General features: G+C 37.5%; 1 protein-coding gene across 6 annotated transcripts in view; it reads right to left on the bottom strand.

Moving 5' to 3' along the window:
• RHBDD1 (rhomboid domain containing 1) overlaps nucleotides 1-17,787 on the bottom strand; it is a 526,647-nt gene that overhangs the window by 103,627 nt on the left and 405,233 nt on the right. For all 6 annotated transcript variants that reach the window (XM_053710028.1, XM_053710024.1, XM_053710023.1 and 3 more), the window contains one exon: nucleotides 10,386-10,508. In XM_053710028.1, coding sequence (XP_053566003.1) covers nucleotides 10,386-10,508 — 123 coding nt within the window. The remainder of the gene's footprint in view (nucleotides 1-10,385; nucleotides 10,509-17,787) is intronic.

The raw sequence follows: 17,787 nt of genomic DNA, 5'->3' as shown, positions 1-17,787 counted from the left end.
GTCTCTTTATCTGATCTGCAGATAATCTTGAGAGAAGGAATCTGCCTCTGGGAGGAAAAGTCTTGAATTCCAATTTGTAACCCTGTGATACTATGTCCACAGTCCAGGGATCTGGGACATCTCGTATCCAGGCTTGAGATAACTGAGAAAGTCTGCCCCCCCACCTGATCCGATCCCGGATCGGGGGCAAACCCCTCATGTTGATTTAGAATCAGTTGCAGGTTTCTTTGATTGTTTCCCCTTGTTCCAAGACTGATTGGGTTTCCAAGAAGACTTTGATTGTTCCTGCTTGGAAGAAGAAGGGGAAGGCTTTCCTCTGAGGTTTACGAAAGGAACGAAAATTACTCTGACGTCCTTTAGGCCTATTCTTCTAATCTTGAGGTAGAAAAGACCATTTTCCACCCATAATATCAGAGATAATTTCTGCCAAACCGGGTGTAAACAATGTTTTGCCCTTGTAAGGAATCGCCAGAAGCTTGACTTTAGAGGAAATGTCCGCAGACCAGGATTTCAACCATAACACACTGTTGGCTAGGACAGCGAAACTAGAAGTTTTAGCTCCTAGTCTAACAACCTGTAAAATAGCATCTGCAATAAAGGAATTGGCCAACTTAAGAGCTTTAATCATATCCTGAATTTCATCTAAGGAAGTCTCTACTTGAAGAGAATCAGACAAGGTGTCGAACCAATAGGATGCCACACTAGTCACGGTAGCAATACACACCGCAGGGTGCCATTTGAGACCTTGATGAACATAAATCTTTTTCAAATAAGCCTCCAGCTTCTTGTCCATCGAATCCTTAAAAGAGCAGCAATCCAGAGTGGAAATGGCCCCTTCATTAAACACCCTTGGTATACTGTACCCAAAGTTGGAGTCCTCAACACAATTTTATTTTTAAAAAATGGGGAAAAATACACCCCTAGTTTCTCCCATTCCTGTGAGATAATCTCCCTAGCATGGTCTGGCACAGGAAGTGACAACGACAGGGGTATTGGAGTCATCTAAAGTAGCTAAAACCTCCTTTAACAATACACAAAGGTGTTCAAGCTTAAATCTGAAGTATACCACCTCGGTCTCAGAAGAAGAAATTATACTGTCTGAATCCGAGATTTCACCCTCAGAAAGTCCAGATGTATCTTCCTCATCAGACTTATGAGAAAGGGCAACTTGGGAAGCAGAACTGAGGACAGGCACCTTACTTTCTACATTTCTAGATTTCCTCTTGCGTTTTCCCTGTAATCTGGGAATGGCAGCTAATGCTGCAGATACCGCTGAAGATACCAGGGCAGCAATTTCTGCTTTTAAATAAACTCCACTAGGAGTTATAGAGGAACCACAGGGCACTGCATGTGACACCATTGAGGCTTGGGACATAGCAGGAGAAAGCTGAGGAATTATTTTAATAGCATCATCCTGAGAGACATTAGGCTCAAAAATGTTACCTTTATTTTGCAAGGTTTTCTTGACACATGAAGAACAAAATTGCATAGGAGCTGCAATTTGTGCATCTAAACATAATAAGCATGAATTTATTAGAGCAGACTCTTACTCCATATCAGACATGTTGTGAAACAGTAAATAAACTTGTAAAGATAAGTTTCAAAGATTTTAATATTCAATTAAAATAAGCTAAGGAAAAAATACACTTTACATTTTATCCCAAATTAGGATCGATCCCCAGCTAAAATTATGTGAGAAAAGTTAAGAAGAAACATTTAATAAACATCAAATAAACTTCTAAAATACCCCTCAGGCAACCCCACATCTCAATTACTGAGGTACCTTCCCGCTACCAATTAAGACCGGATCACCCAGAAATGGAGAAAAACTACTTTTTCCTCAGAAACGTTATAAAGTAAAGCCGAGCTCAAATTACTGCTGCGACACATAGAAGCACTAATAGCTTCCTGGTACACTGAGTACCAGAAATAACCGTTTTTTCAAATCGGACAGTTTAAAATGTTGCATTGTTTTATTTAAAAGCAAAGGGGAAATGAATAAGCTGCTGAAATAGAAAATTCAGCCTTACTTTCAGTTTAAATTTGAATTGTTTTATTAAGTAAATATGTGTCAGAAAATAAAGCCTAATAAAAACATTTTACCCTTTCTTTTTAAAAGAGTTTAAATTTTAGTCTTACACATGCTACAGTGCCTGCTTCATGCCCCAGTGTAACCCATACAACAGGATTATCTATGCCCCAATAAAAAAGCAGTGTCTTTTAATTTGTTAAGTGCATGGTCTCCCCAACTGGAAGAAAAAGCACTTACCTGCTCCGCTGTTTGGCATGTAGACAGTTACAAGGTATGAGAAGACACAGTTCTTCACAGAGACCTTTGAAAAAGAAAGAACAGAGTAGCCAACTCTGGCTTTCTAAACTAGGGCAATTGTTAGGAAAACGCAGTAAGTACCTCTTTACAAGTTCTTAACTGCTTTAAAGCCACCACTACCCGACTGCAAGGAATGACGTGGAATACGGCTATACCCCAAAACTTGCTTGTAGATGAAATAAAAAATTTTCTTCAGACACCTAAACTTCACCTCCTCCATGCACCAAAGGTAAAGAGAATGACTGGGGGTTGTGGTTAAGGGAGTGATACTTAGCAATTTAACTGTGGTGCTCTTTGCCTCCTCCTGCTGGCCAGGAGTGATATTCCCAACAGTAATTACTCAAGCTGTGGACTCACCATATCTTAGGAAAGAAATATGCATTTATGAAATGTGAAATATTCATATTTTCATGTCGAGTAAGCGACAATATGCAATCGTGTTTGCGTGCGAGTGGGGTGTTAGTTTTATCTTTCCCTTTTTTGCTCCATTTCGCATGAACGCGCACACAATATTCTAAGTTAGGCTTTTTGCACTTGTCGGGTTAGCGCGCAAGTAAAAACAGTTTACTTTCAACTCATAATATGAGCGCAACCCGACGAGAGCAAATAACCGAACCTTTAGCGCAGTTAACGTTTGAACGGGAGTGTAAATTAGCGCTCCCCTTGTAATCTGGCTTTTAGTAAATAGTAGTGATATATTTCTGATTAAATATGATGATTAAAGTGAATGTAACTTTTGATGAACCAGTGCCAGGTTTTTAATAATCCTATTAAAAACAGGGGCACTTTCATTCATCAAACTTTACATTTCACTGGTTTTGTTAAAATACTTACCTTTTCTTCGTGAAAGCCTCTCCAGCGCTTCCCCCGCCCGTCGCAAGCCTCTTCCTACGTCAGAAATGACAATCCCGGCCTTCCTCCAATCACAGCTTTGCTTTAGTCAATGATTCCCCCAGGGGGGAAGCTGTGATTGGAAGATGAAGAGACTTGCGACGGGCTGGAGAAGCGCTGGAGCGGCTTCCCCCCTGGGTTTGATGAATAAAAGTGCCCCTGTTTTTAATAGGATTTTTAAAAACTGGGCACTCATTCCGCAAACTTTACATTCACTTTAAGGGGATCTTTAATATGATATCAAGTTTGTTTTAGCTAAATTATATAACAAGTGCACATAAATTACTGAATAAATGTCTGATTTCTGTATTTAAACAATGTAAAACAGCAACTTAAAACTTCATCAGCCGCCACTGAGTTGATGGTTAAAGGTAACAGCAGTTACTTTCAATAAAAGATGAAAAAGATAATATATAACAAAATAAAGGGAAGTGATCCTAGATTTGTGGAAAAGGCAAAAATTCTTTTTTTTTTTACATATATTTATTTTATTTAGTTTTTAACAGAAAAAAGAAAGAAAAAAGTATCAACAGAGCACATTCGCTCACATTTGTGTACCACGCAGGGTAAATCAAGATACATACATAATGCCGTGATCGGTTAATCAATACATAATACATTTAGCCTTTAGCATATTTATCTAAGCGAGAAGAAGAAAGAAAGAAAGAAAAAAAAAAAAAAAAATAAAAAAAAAAAAAAAAAAAAAATATAGATTATTAAATTTGTCTCCTCTCCCCCGCTACAGGCTCTCAGAACCATGCCACTGGGAACACTTCTCTCAAAATTAAACCTTCAAAGTATTCTGTTTTATGTAGTTCTTTAGTAAGAATATACTGTATATTGAGCGGATATGTTTGAATAATTTTGGTCCATTTATTAAAGAATCTTTGAATTTGTTTGTTATGCATTGTAGAAATATTATATTGTTCAAAAATTATCTGTTGTTTTACCGCTTCCAAAAATCTAGTGAAGGGGGGGGCTTTTCTGTGTTTCCAATTTTTTAGTAGGAGGTTGCGGACAATTAGTATAATTGTATTAATCAGGTCAGTATTGTGGCCTCCCGAGTCTAAGAAAACCATCATTTTTGGACTAGCAATAACATACTCTGGGTCCAACTTGTTTAACCAAAAATTAACTTTCTGCCAGAATTGCCACACTTTCGGGCAATGCCAAAAACAATGTAACAGATCTGCCCAAGGTAAAGAGCATTTATGGCAGAGGCCCATGCTGTCCTGCGACCACTGTGCTAATCTTTTCGGTGAAATGTATGTATTATTAAGTAATTTTAGATGGGATTCATGCCAGGAGGAGCGAAGGGGCGCTTTCATCAACCATTTAATACTTTTTTTAATTAAATCATAATTAACTCCTTCAAAATACCTCGACCAATGCGAGATATGTTGGTCAGAGTATAATTGACCCTGCTTAGCCAGCAGGATATTATATAAAAGAGAAATAGAATGTTTACCTTGCTTATATAACTTTATATACCCTCCAATTTCCGCGAAACATTCCGACCAATTTCCAAGCTGTAATTTCTTAATCAGAAAATTTCGTAGCTGTAAATAGGCGAAAAAGTGTTTATTGGGAAGATTAAATTCATTAGCGATACTTTCAAAGGTTCTTATATTGGCTTGCTCGTCTAAGAGCTGTGTTATCTTAGAGAGCCCTTTATTATCCCATTCTCTAAATAACTTATACGAACACCCAGGTAGAAACTCAGGATTTCCTCTGATCAACAGAAAAGATGATATGTGGGAATTAATCTTAAGCCGAGAGCATAAAAGTTGCCAAGCTTTAACTACATTATAAATACTGATATACAACTTTATACTTTTTGGTAATTGGATACTGACACAATGAAGAATTGTTTTACAAGAAAACGGATGTATAATAGTCTCTTCTAGCCTTAAATTCGTCAATGTCTTGCCATCATACAGCCAATCTATCCCATAACGTGCCAAGATAGCTAAGTTATATGCCTTAATGTCTGGGAAAGCTAGGCCACCTTGTTCCTTCTGTTGAGATAGTTTTTTAATTGAAATCATCTGTCTAGACTTATTCCAAAGGAACTTGGCACAGGCCTGGTTAAATATTTTAATATCTTTAGCTTTAATAAATAGAGGGAGATTATTCATTACAAATAGTATCTGTGGAAACAAAATATTTTTTATCATTATGATTTTAGCTGATAGGGAAATTGGAAGTAGTGCCCAGAGTTGTAATTTGGCTTTCATATTAGAAAAAAAAGGAGTAAAATTAAGTTTGTACCAACTATTTGGATCTCTGTGTAGAATAATCCCAAGGTATCTGAGCGTCTCGACCTCCTTTAGGTCATATTGAATCCTGCTATCCTTCTTTTTATATATCCATAATATCTCGGATTTAGTTGTGTTTACCTTATAGCCTGAGATTTTACTGAATAGTTCTAATGCACCAAACGCTATGGGGATATTTTTATATGTATGTTTAAAGTATAGTAATAGGTCGTCTGCATAGAGCGACAGCACTAGTTTCTGTTCGCCTATATTTATCCCCTCGAGTTCTTGGCGTAAATAAATTGCTAGGGGTTCAATGGCCAGATTAAATAAAAGAGGGGACAGTGGACAGCCCTGACGTGTACCTTTCTCCATTTTAAAAAAAGGCGTTTGGGTATTATTAATCGCTATTGAGGAGATTGGATAATTGTATATAGTTTTGATAAATTCTATCAATTTTCCTGTAAAGCCGAATTTTGTCAGGGCCACATATAAATGATCCCATATTATGGAGTCAAATGCCTTCTCCGCGTCAATCATAACCATAGCAATATCGTCTTGATATGTTATTTTCTCCTTATTGATTTTATTCCAAAAATATTCTATTAGCGTATATGTTTTTCTAATGTTTTTAGTAAGAGATCTGTTACACATGAAACCCGCTTGGTCTTGGTGAATAATTTCTTGAAGTACTACCTTGAGACGATTCGCTATTATAGATGTTAACAATTTATAATCTATGTTCAACAAGGAGATAGGTCTGTATGACCCTAAATCTGTTAAATTTTTGTCTTTTTTTGGTATAAGTGTTATGACTGACGCGGAGAAGAACCTCGACATTGATTTTCCCTCCATAAAGTATTCATTGAATAGACAGGTTAAATTAAGCACAATTTCTGATTTTAGGAGCCTGTAAAACTCAGCTGGTATTTGATCTGGTCCAGGTGCCTTACCTAATTTCGTTGCCTCTATCGCTTTTATGACCTCATCTGGGGAGATAGGCAAATTCAATCCCTTCGCTTGATCTGTAGTAATCTGTGGACAAGTGATAGTGTTCCAGAATATCTTACTGGCTTTTTTATCTATAGCTTTCGAGGTATATATGTTCTTATAATATTCATAGAAAGCTTTACTAATATCTTCAGTTTGTGTATAATTATGACCCTCTACTATCACATTCTCAATTATATTCTTCCGATTCCTGCCTTTCTCTAACTTTGACAGATATTTTACTGATTTACCGTATCTACCACCATAAACAGAATTTGCTCTGGCTTCTTGCTTTATCATTTTAGCCAGGAGAAACGAATCTCTTTCTTGCTTGGCCTTTCTATACTCTAACCAATATTTCCTTAGAGTGTTGTTTGTATAGTTATGGAGAGCCCTAGCAACAGTTTTTGTTAAATGAATCTCGCGAGCTATGACCTTTTTTTTTTAAAGTGATCATATATAATTTAATCTCTCCCTTTAAATATGCTTTGGCTGCTTCCCAAAATATTTCATAATTATTAGCATACTCTTGGTTATTAACACAGTATTCGCGCCATTTACTTTTTATCCATATTTGCAAGGGTCCATCATTAATCATATGCTTTGGAAAAAAAAAATTATTTCCCCCCCGTATATATTGCTCACGTACCCCTACCTCCAGTGATATTGTAGCATGATCTGATATTATAATTTCACCAATGTCTGTACCTATCTCTTCCTGCAATAAAGCATTTGAGACTAGAAAAAAATCAATACGCGAGAGAGATTTATGTGCTTGGGATTCACAAGTAAAACTTTTTCCCCCGGGGTGCTGCACCCGCCATATATCATGTAAGCTTAATTCTTCACATAATTGGAAAAATATTTGAGAATTTTGCGTAGACCTTCTATTTTGTCTATGGGACAACCTATCTAATGCTGGTATAGGGGTTAAATTAAAGTCTCCAGCGAGAATTATATTTGGGTCTTCTTTCAACATTAATCTTGCTATCATGTCACTCCAAAATGGTTGGTCTTTGACATTGGGCCCATATAGATTGCACACTACATATTTTATTTTTTTAATGTCCACAGTTAGAATTATCCATCTGTCATTAGAATCTATTTGACTCTCTCGTATATTATATTCCAGATCTTTGTTAAATAGGAATGCGACCCCCCGTTTCCTCCTAGAACAGTCTGATGCTATTACGTGTCCTACCCAGTTACATTTGAGTTTCTGAGCTTCAGTGTTTTTCAAGTGTGTTTCCTGCAATAGGACAATATCAGGTTTAAGTTTAGCTAAGTGTCTGATTATCAACTTTCTTTTTCTTGGTGTTGTTATCCCTCCTACATTCCATGAAATAAATTTGATCTTCCTCATCTTATTGTTAGCCTTTTAATTTTTGCCCTTTTCCCTCTACCATTACCTTCTGATAGCTGCAGCGTGGGAGAGAACACAAAGCGCAATACAAGAGAGAGGAGAGAAAAAAAAAAAAAAAAAAAAAAAAAAGAAGAAACCACACACCTCCACATTATTTAAAAAACAACATAAGTCCCCTATAACTAAAATTATAATCAATTAGGATCTCTTTTTCAACCCTTTGTTTACCTTATCTGTCTAGTTTTACAAAAGTCTCTCACTTCTTCTGTGTTAACCAGAGTGACATTGCCCTCCGCTTCCTCCACTATTATCTTTGCAGGATATGTTAGTCTAGCCTTCAGGCCGGCATTGATTAACCTAGTACAATAGGGGGCTAGCTCTTTTCTTTTCATTGACGTATCACTGGAGAAATCTTGGAAGAGCAATAATTTGTTTTGATTAATTTCTAACTTTCCTATTTTCCTATATGCCCTCAGAATGCTGTTCTTATCCTGATAATTTAGATATTTTACAAGGACCGGCCTGTTGTAATTCTTCTCTCTTAGGTTGTCTCTAGGCATCCCCAACCGGTGAGCCCTTTCAACTAAAATTGGCGTGTCACTGGATATAATACCCAATGCCTTGGGTAGGGTAATGCTGGCAAAGGTTATTAAGTCTGGGAATTCGCCCTTATCTGATAAACCTATAATTTTCAAATTATTACGTCTTGATCGATCTTCTAGCTCATAGATTTTATCTTGTAGTCTACTTAGTGTCCTGCTATTGTCTGTTATGATTTTTTCCTGCTTATAGATTATATCCTCATTACTAGATACTCTGTCTTCAACTTCTATGAGACGGCTGTTAATTTGTTTAAGTTCTGTCATTATGTTAGCTGTTTGACTTTTAAGCAATTCAAATTGGGGCAGGAAAATTTCAGACATTTGAGATACTAAGAGCTGGATATCGTCCTGGAAAAGGCAAAAATTCTATTTTCTCCCAGCTGACCTTGTTGTCTGTATTATAGAAAAAGGTAACTGGCTGGGAGTGTGCTTAGAACATATTACAGCATTTTAAGAGAATAGGGAAAAGTATGCTCTTTCTACACATAAAGTATATATTTTTCCACTTAAAATTTAACTTTTACTAGTTGTAGTTAAAAAGGCAGCAGGAATAGAAATTGTATCTAGCGTGCCAGAAAAATAGTTAAAAACACAACTCTGTAACTGTGACTTGTATAAAGTACTTCAATGTTGCTGATTTTAGATTGTCTATCACATAAGTGGAGGAGGGGAAAAATCAACGATATTAGGTAAATGTAAGAGCCTCTATTTAGGAACTGTGTCCTGTATTGCCCTATATAAGGGTAGATAAGCCACTTTTTTTTACACTAAATATGCTATATATCCCGTCCCCATCCTTCCCACAATATGCCCCAAATGTTACAACAAATGTAACAACAACAAATAAAAATATCAATTAGTAGATAGTCTGAAATTAACAGAGTGCAGTTAAAATAACGTGGTCGTGTTTCACTTATACGCTTCCTCAGAGGGGTGCTACTGCATTTATCCTGTCTGCCATTATTTTGCTTCTATCCTATTTTCAGTTGCAAATTGGAGATAAAAAACAACAACAAAAAAACAACCACTTTTACTAAATAGGCTTGAGTGTTTTTAGGGAGAATCTTTTAACCCCCTGCATCTCTCATGCTCCTATAGCATCACATTTTCACTAGAAATTAATTTTTTCCTCATCAGTGAAAATAAGATAACGCTGGCACAAATATTCATGTTAGGGGGTCTCTCCACAAATGTGACAGACATCAATTCTTGTTAAAGGGATAGTAAAGTCCAAATTGAACTTTCATGATTCAGATAGAGCATGTAATTTTAAACAACTTTCTAATTTACTTTTATCATCAAATTTGCTTTGTTCCCTTGTTATTCTTAGTTGAAAGCTAAACCTAGGTAGGCTCATATGCTAATTTCTAAGCCCTTGAAGGGCGCCTCTGCATTTGACAGTTTTGCACAGCTAGAGGGCGTTAGTTCATGTGTTTCATATAGACAACACTGTGCTCATGCACGTGAAGTTATTTAAGAGTCAGCATTAATTGCAAGTCTGAAATGCAAGTCTGTCAAAAGATCTGAGATAAGGAGGCAGTCTGCAGAAGCGTAGATAAAAGGCAATTACAGAAGTAAAAAGTATATTTCTATAACAGTGCTGGTTATACAAAACTTGGGAATGGTAAATAAAGGGATTATCTATCTTTTTAAACAATAACATTTTTGGTGTTTACTATCCCTTTAAATCTATTTTATAAATTTAATGGATAACGTATAATGTTTTATTTAGTATCAAAAATAGAAAAACAATTCAAAATGCTTCAACAGAGATGATCTAGTGTACAAATATGTTTAATAGACCCATCATTCATATTTATACTTTCATTTAGTATCATTATTCTTATAAACATTCTCCTACTCATGTACTTTTTCATTTGCCCTTGCTAATTAACATATTATTAATTTCCTCAACAAATCACATTTAACCTGTACTGTTATTCAGTTCATACCTCTTTCATTAAGACTTTCCCTGATGGCTCGTTGCAACTGTTCATGTTCATTAAGCCCTCCAGTGTACGGATCGTAGGTCCCTGGTGAGTTGTTTTGCTCATAATTTTGGTAGCCTGTAGCCCCTATAAAAAAACATTAATAAAAAAAAAAAACACATTTAAAATAAGTAGATCTTATAAATTGCTGACTGATATAATCTGTACTTGAAAACAATGTAAATGACTCCTGGGTGATATTCCAATCCACTGGAATAGTCATGTGAAGCATATATTTATTTAAACATGTATCCAATATCCTTGCATTACACTAAATGGAAAGAAAGTATTCATTAAGGGGCCATTATATATAGTAGAAATGAATAACTGACAAATGCACAATATAAAGATAATGTGATAGCACTTTGAATTTGAAATGAGCAGTATAAAATTGCTTGGCAAATGTCAAAGTTAATTCATTTTTCACTCCCCCAGTATCATGTGACAGACATCAGCCAATCACAAAATGGATATACGTATATACTGTGCACTTTTGTACGTGCTCAGTAGGAGCTGGAGCCTCAAGTGTGCATATAAAAATAATGTACATGTTTTGATATTGGAAGAACATTGGAAAGTTGTTTAAATTGCATGAAAACATGAAACTTTAATTTTGACTTTAGTGGCACATGACACATATATACCACTTGTATGTCCCTTTTAACCCCTTATCGACCATCGTACCCTGTACGTCTGTGGACGTTAAAGGGACATGAAACCCACATTTTTTCTTTCATGATTTAGAAAGAGCATACAATTATAAACAATTTTCTAATTTACTTCTATTATCTATTTTGCTTCATTCTCTTGATATTCTTTGCTGAAAAGCATATCTAGATATGCTTAGTAGCTGCTGATTGGTAGCTGCACATAGATGCCTCCTGTGATTGGTTCACCTTGTGCATTGCTATTTCTTCATTAAAGTATATCTAAAGAATGAAGCAAATTAGGTAATAGAAGTAAATTGGAATATTGTTTCAAGTTGTATTCTCTACCTTAATCATGAAAGAAAATGTTTGGGTATAGTGTCCCTTTAAGGGTTAAACAAGTGCAACTTCGCCAACTGCATGCCTCATTTTCGGAGGCATGCAGATATAGGCCTAGATTTAGAGTTCGGCGGTAGCCGTCAAAACCAGCGTTAGAGGCTCCTAACGCTGGTTTTGGCCGCCCGCTGGTATTTGGAGTCAGTGATTAAAGGGTCTAACGCTCACTTTACAGCCGCGACTTTTCCATACCGCAGATCCCCCTACGCCATTTGCGTAGCCTATCTTTTCAATGGGATCTTTCTAACGCTGGTATTTAGAGTCGTTTCTGCAGTGAGCGTTAGAGCTCTATCGACAAGATTCCAGCCGCCTGAAAAAAGCAGGAGTTAAGAGCTTTCTGGCTAACGCCGGTTCATAAAGCTCTTAACTACTGTACCCTAAACTACACTAACACCCATAAACTACCTATGTACCCCTAAACCGAGGTCCCCCCACATCGCCGCCACTCGATTAAAATTTTTAACCCCTAATCTGCCGACCGCCACCTACGTTATACTTATGTACCCCTAATCTGCTGCCCCTAACCCCGCCGACCCCTATATTATATTTATTAACCCCTAACCTGCCCCCCACAACGTCGCCGCAAGCTACTTAAAATAATTAACCCCTAATCTTCCGACCGCAAATCGCCGCCACCTACGTTATCCCTATGTACCCCTAATCTTCTGCCCCTAACATCGCCGACCCCTATGTTATATTTATTAACCCCTAATCTGCCCCCCACAACGTCGCCGACACCTACCTACACTTATTAACCCCTAATCTGCCGAGCGGACCTGAGCGCTACTATAATAAAGTTATTAACCCCTAATCCGCCTCACTAACCCTATCATAAATAGTATTAACCCCTAATCTGCCCTCCCTAACATCGCCGACACCTACCTTCAATTATTAACCCCTAATCTGCCGACCGGAGCTCACCGCTATTCTAATAAATGTATTAACCCCTAAAGCTAAGTCTAACCCTAACACTAACACCCCCCTAAGTTAAATATAATTTTTATCTAACGAAATAAATTAACTCTTATTAAATAAATGATTCCTATTTAAAGCTAAATACTTACCTGTAAAATAAATCCTAATATAGCTACAATATAAATTACATTTATATTATAGCTATTTTAGGATTAATATTTATTTTACAGGTAACTTTGTATTTATTTTAACCAGGTACAATAGCTATTAAATAGTTAAGAACTATTTAATAGTTACCTAGTTAAAATAATTACAAATTTACCTGTAAAATAAATCCTAACCTAAGTTATAATTAAACCTAACACTACCCTATCAATAAAATAATTAAATAAACTACCTACAATTACCTACAATTAACCTAACACTACACTATCAATAAATTAATTAAACACAATTGCTACAAATAAATACAATTAAATAAACTATCTAAAGTACAAAAAATAAAAAAGAACTAAGTTACAGAAAATAAAAAAATATTTACAAACATAAGAAAAATATTAGAACAATTTTAAACTAATTACACCTACTCTAAGCCCCCTAATAAAATAACAAAGACCCCCAAAATAAAAAATTCCCTACCCTATTCTAAAATAAAAAAATTACAAGCTCTTTTACCTTACCAGCCCTGAACAGGGCCCTTTGCGGGGCATGCCCCAAGAATTTCAGCTCTTTTGCCTGTAAAAAAAAACATACAATACCCCCCCCCAACATTACAACCCACCACCCACATACCCCTAATCTAACCCAAACCCCCTTAAATAAACCTAACACTAATCCCCTGAAGATCTTCCTACCTTGTCTTCACCATCCAGGTATCACCGATCCGTCCTGGCTCCAAGATCTTCATCCAACCCAAGCGGGGGTTGGCGATCCATAATCCGGTGCTCCAAAGTCTTCCTCCTATCCGGCAAGAAGAGGACATCCGGACCGGCAAACATCTTCTCCAAGCGGCATCTTCTATGTTCTTCCATCCGATGACGACCGGCTCCATCTTGAAGACCTCCAGCGCGGATCCATCCTCTTTTTCCGACGACTAGACGACGAATGACGGTTCCTTTAAGGGACGTCATCCAAGATGGCGTCCCTCGAATTCCGATTGGCTGATAGGATTCTATCAGCCAATCGGAATTAAGGTAGGAATTTTCTGATTGGCTGATGGAATCAGCCAATCAGAATCAAGTTCAATCCGATTGGCTGATCCAATCAGCCAATCAGATTGAGCTCGCATTCTATTGGCTGTTCCGATCAGCCAATACAATGCGAGCTCAATCTGATTGGCTGATTGGATCAGCCAATCGGATTGAACTTGATTCTGATTGGCTGATTCCATCAGCCAATCAGAAAATTCCTACCTTAATTCCGATTGGCTGATAGAATCCTATCAGCCAATCGGAATTCGAGGGACGCCATCTTGGATGACGTCCCTTAAAGGAACCGTCATTCGTCGTCTAGTCGTCGGAAGAAGAGGATGGATCCGCGCTGGAGGTCTTCAAGATGGAGCCGGTCGTCATCGGATGGAAGAACATAGAAGATGCCGCTTGGAGAAGATGTTTGCCGGTCCGGATGTCCTCTTCTTGCCGGATAGGAGGAAGACTTTGGAGCACCGGATTATGGATCGCCAACCCCCGCTTGGGTTGGATGAAGATCTTGGAGCCAGGACGGATCGGTGATACCTGGATGGTGAAGACAAGGTAGGAAGATCTTCAGGGGATTAGTGTTAGGTTTATTTAAGGGGGTTTGGGTTAGATTAGGGGTATGTGGGTGGTGGGTTGTAATGTTGGGGGGGGGTATTGTATGTTTTTTTTTACAGGCAAAAGAGCTGAAATTCTTGGGGCATGCCCCGCAAAGGGCCCTGTTCAGGGCTGGTAAGGTAAAAGAGCTTGTAATTTTTTTATTTTAGAATAGGGTAGGGAATTTTTTATTTTGGGGGTCTTTGTTATTTTATTAGGGGGCTTAGAGTAGGTGTAATTAGTTTAAAATTGTTCTAATATTTTTCTTATGTTTGTAAATATTTTTTTATTTTCTGTAACTTAGTTCTTTTTTATTTTTTGTACTTTAGATAGTTTATTTAATTGTATTTATTTGTAGCAATTGTGTTTAATTAATTTATTGATAGTGTAGTGTTAGGTTAATTGTAGGTAATTGTAGGTAGTTTATTTAATTATTTTATTGATAGGGTAGTGTTAGGTTTAATTATAACTTAGGTTAGGATTTATTTTACAGGTAAATTTGTAATTATTTTAACTAGGTAACTATTAAATAGTTCTTAACTATTTAATAGCTATTGTACCTGGTTAAAATAAATACAAAGTTACCTGTAAAATAAATATTAATCCTAAAATAGCTATAATATAAATGTAATTTATATTGTAGCTATATTAGGATTTATTTTACAGGTAAGTATTTAGCTTTAAATAGGAATCATTTATTTAATAAGAGTTAATTTATTTCGTTAGATAAAAATTATATTTAACTTAGGGGGGTGTTAGTGTTAGGGTTAGACTTAGCTTTAGGGGTTAATACATTTATTAGAATAGCGGTGAGCTCCGGTCGGCAGATTAGGGGTTAATAATTGAAGGTAGGTGTCGGCGATGTTAGGGAGGGCAGATTAGGGGTTAATACTATTTATTATAGGGTTAGTGAGGCGGATTAGGGGTTAATAACTTTATTATAGTAGCGCTCAGGTCCGGTCGGCAGATTAGGGGTTAATAAGTGTAGGTAGGTGTCGGCGACGTTGTGGGGGGCAGATTAGGGGTTAATAAATATAATATAGGGGTCGGCGATGTTAGGGCAGCAGATTAGGGGTACATAGGGATAACGTAGGTGGTGGCGGTTTACGGAGCGGCAGATTAGGGGTTAAAAGTGTAATGCAGGGGTCAGCGATAGCGGGGGCGGCAGATTAGGGGTTAATAAGTGTAAGGCTAGGGGTGTTTAGACTCGGGGTACATGTTAGAGTGTTAGGTGCAGACGTAGGAAGTGTTTCCCCATAGGAAACAATGGGGCTGCGTTAGGAGCTGAACGCTGCTTTTTTGCAGGTGTTAGGTTTTTTTTCAGCTCAAACAGTCCCATTGTTTCCTATGGGAGAATCGTGCACGAGCACGTTTTTGAGGCCGGCCGCGTCCGTAAGCAACTCTGGTATCGAGAGTTGTATTTGCGGTAAAAATGCTCTACGCTCCTTTTTTGGAACCTAACGCAGCATTTGTTTGAACTCTCGATACCAGAGTTAAATTTATGGTGCGGCCAGAAAAAAACCCGCGGAGCGTTAACAGCCCTTTTACCGCCAAACTCCAAATCTAGCCGATAGTGAGGTCTTGGAGACATCGGCAAGGCCTGCGCAATATCTGGCAGATACAGGGTATGACAGCAGTCAGTAAGTCGTATAAGGGTATGCCACCCCTATATTGTTTTTTTCTTAGTCTCTCAGGAATTTTTTTATATGTTTGAGAAACTTATGGGGGTCAGTTAGAACATTTGTGTGAAGTGATGTAGGTTTTCAAATTCAGCGCCATTACAATCCACCAAAACCCTGTTTTTTTACATGGTTATTGTTTTTTTTTTACATTGAATAGCAAAAGCCAGTCAAATGCTTTCCATGAGGACCCCTCACAGACAGTATTACAAATCATCAGCAATCACTGTGCATGAGTTTAAGATTTATCTATTTTATCAGCGTTGACCATAAGAAAATATGTTTTACTGTTTTGAACAGAATTGTTTCTTCCCATTGTAAGTTTTATAGCATGCTCAGTTCACATGTTAATATATACAATTATATACTGGATTAAGTTAGAAATATACCTACAGTCCAAAAGAGTGAAAATAAAATATCCTCAGACTGTTCAACTATGATTACAATTAAACTTTTGGACATTTTAAAAATTTTATGTATAAATTATGCAACAATTAGATTAAGTTATAAACTGTGTAGATGTTATGAATTGATATTAATAGTTAACAGGAAAATAAACTGCATTCATTATCAAAAAAATATTTTGCAGAAAAAAAAAACGTTTATAAGAAGTGATCCTACAAAACGTTTTAATGAAATACATTATATAGCATATGCATGAAACACTGATTTATGCGCCTGCAGGACAGATACTTGAGTTAGTAGTATCATACTAATGCTCTGCTGGAGGACCTATACATGTAATCAAGAAAATAAAGGTCAGATAATCATATGCTCATGCAAGCCTGCAACCACATGTTAAAGGGACAGTCTACAATAGAATTGTTATTGTTTTAAAACATAAATTATGCTTACCTGATGATTTCCTTTCCTTCTGTGCTTGGACAAACCACGCCCTTCACAGAAGAAGGGGGTCCTCCATACCTTAAGACAGATGACGAGAAACCAGCTATGCGCTGGAAGGAGAGGACCATAACCTCTCAGAAACTCCTGGCTAAGACTAAGCGTCAATCTCCAAGCAGTCTACCTCCGAAAAATAAAGATCTGATGAAGCAAAGGGGCCGTGTTCCAGCAGATCCCTGTGACAAGGCAACCCTCATGGAAGGGAAGACGACATCCCCACTAAACCACAAACCGCGATCTACACAGTCGCGACGGAGCAATCAGTATAACTGACGCCTGCTCCTGCTAGGTTAAAGCCACCACTTGAGGAAGCATTGATATTGCAGTAAAAAGGAAAAACGGAAATAAACCTCCAAGGCACCACTAATGCTTTTCATTGGCTCCGCCTGAGGATCCCGAACCATGATCCCTCTGCGGGAAATTTGATATTGAAATGGGAAGTCCTAAGATGTGCATCTTGTTTCAGGTGTCAGATAAGGGAAATGTCTGAAAAGGACATCCGAACTGAATGACCGCCTCCGGAGAGGGTCACTGAAAGCAAGCAGTAGTGGGCCTCCGCCCACTACTAAAACCCGAGATACTACCCTCATCGCTAGGGAGACTCTTATTCCCTTTAAAAGGAGCTCTAAGCCACTGAGAGTAAGATAGACTATAATCTAAAACTGCGACTAACCCAGTAGTCTAAGGATCTTCAGACAATACTTTTGTTCTGAAGTTAAAGTAATCAGGAGGGAAACCTCCTGAGTCCACAGACCCCATGCCCTCTTGGCATGTCCTCACCATCCTGGCGGACTTGTGACCGAAGGCAAAATTGTCCTGGATGATTTAAAAGAAAAGTCCCCCAGGACAAAAATACTGTCAGGTTAGGAAAAGTCCAGAAGAAGACCCAAATGCTAGGGCGAACTTAAACAACACCCTTGCACTCTGAGTTTAATCCAGGACGTGACCTCACGACAACCTCTAAAAAAAAAATTTCTCACGATATGGAGCAGAGTTAGCTTGAGTCCAAAGTAATTCAGGATATTAGCCAAATAGA

This window comes from Bombina bombina, chromosome 4 (genome assembly GCF_027579735.1).
Source record: "Bombina bombina isolate aBomBom1 chromosome 4, aBomBom1.pri, whole genome shotgun sequence".
NCBI classification, from domain to species: Eukaryota; Metazoa; Chordata; class Amphibia; order Anura; family Bombinatoridae; genus Bombina; species Bombina bombina.
Note: the sequence above shows the minus strand (reverse complement) of the source record. Positions and strands in the feature narration are given on the sequence as shown.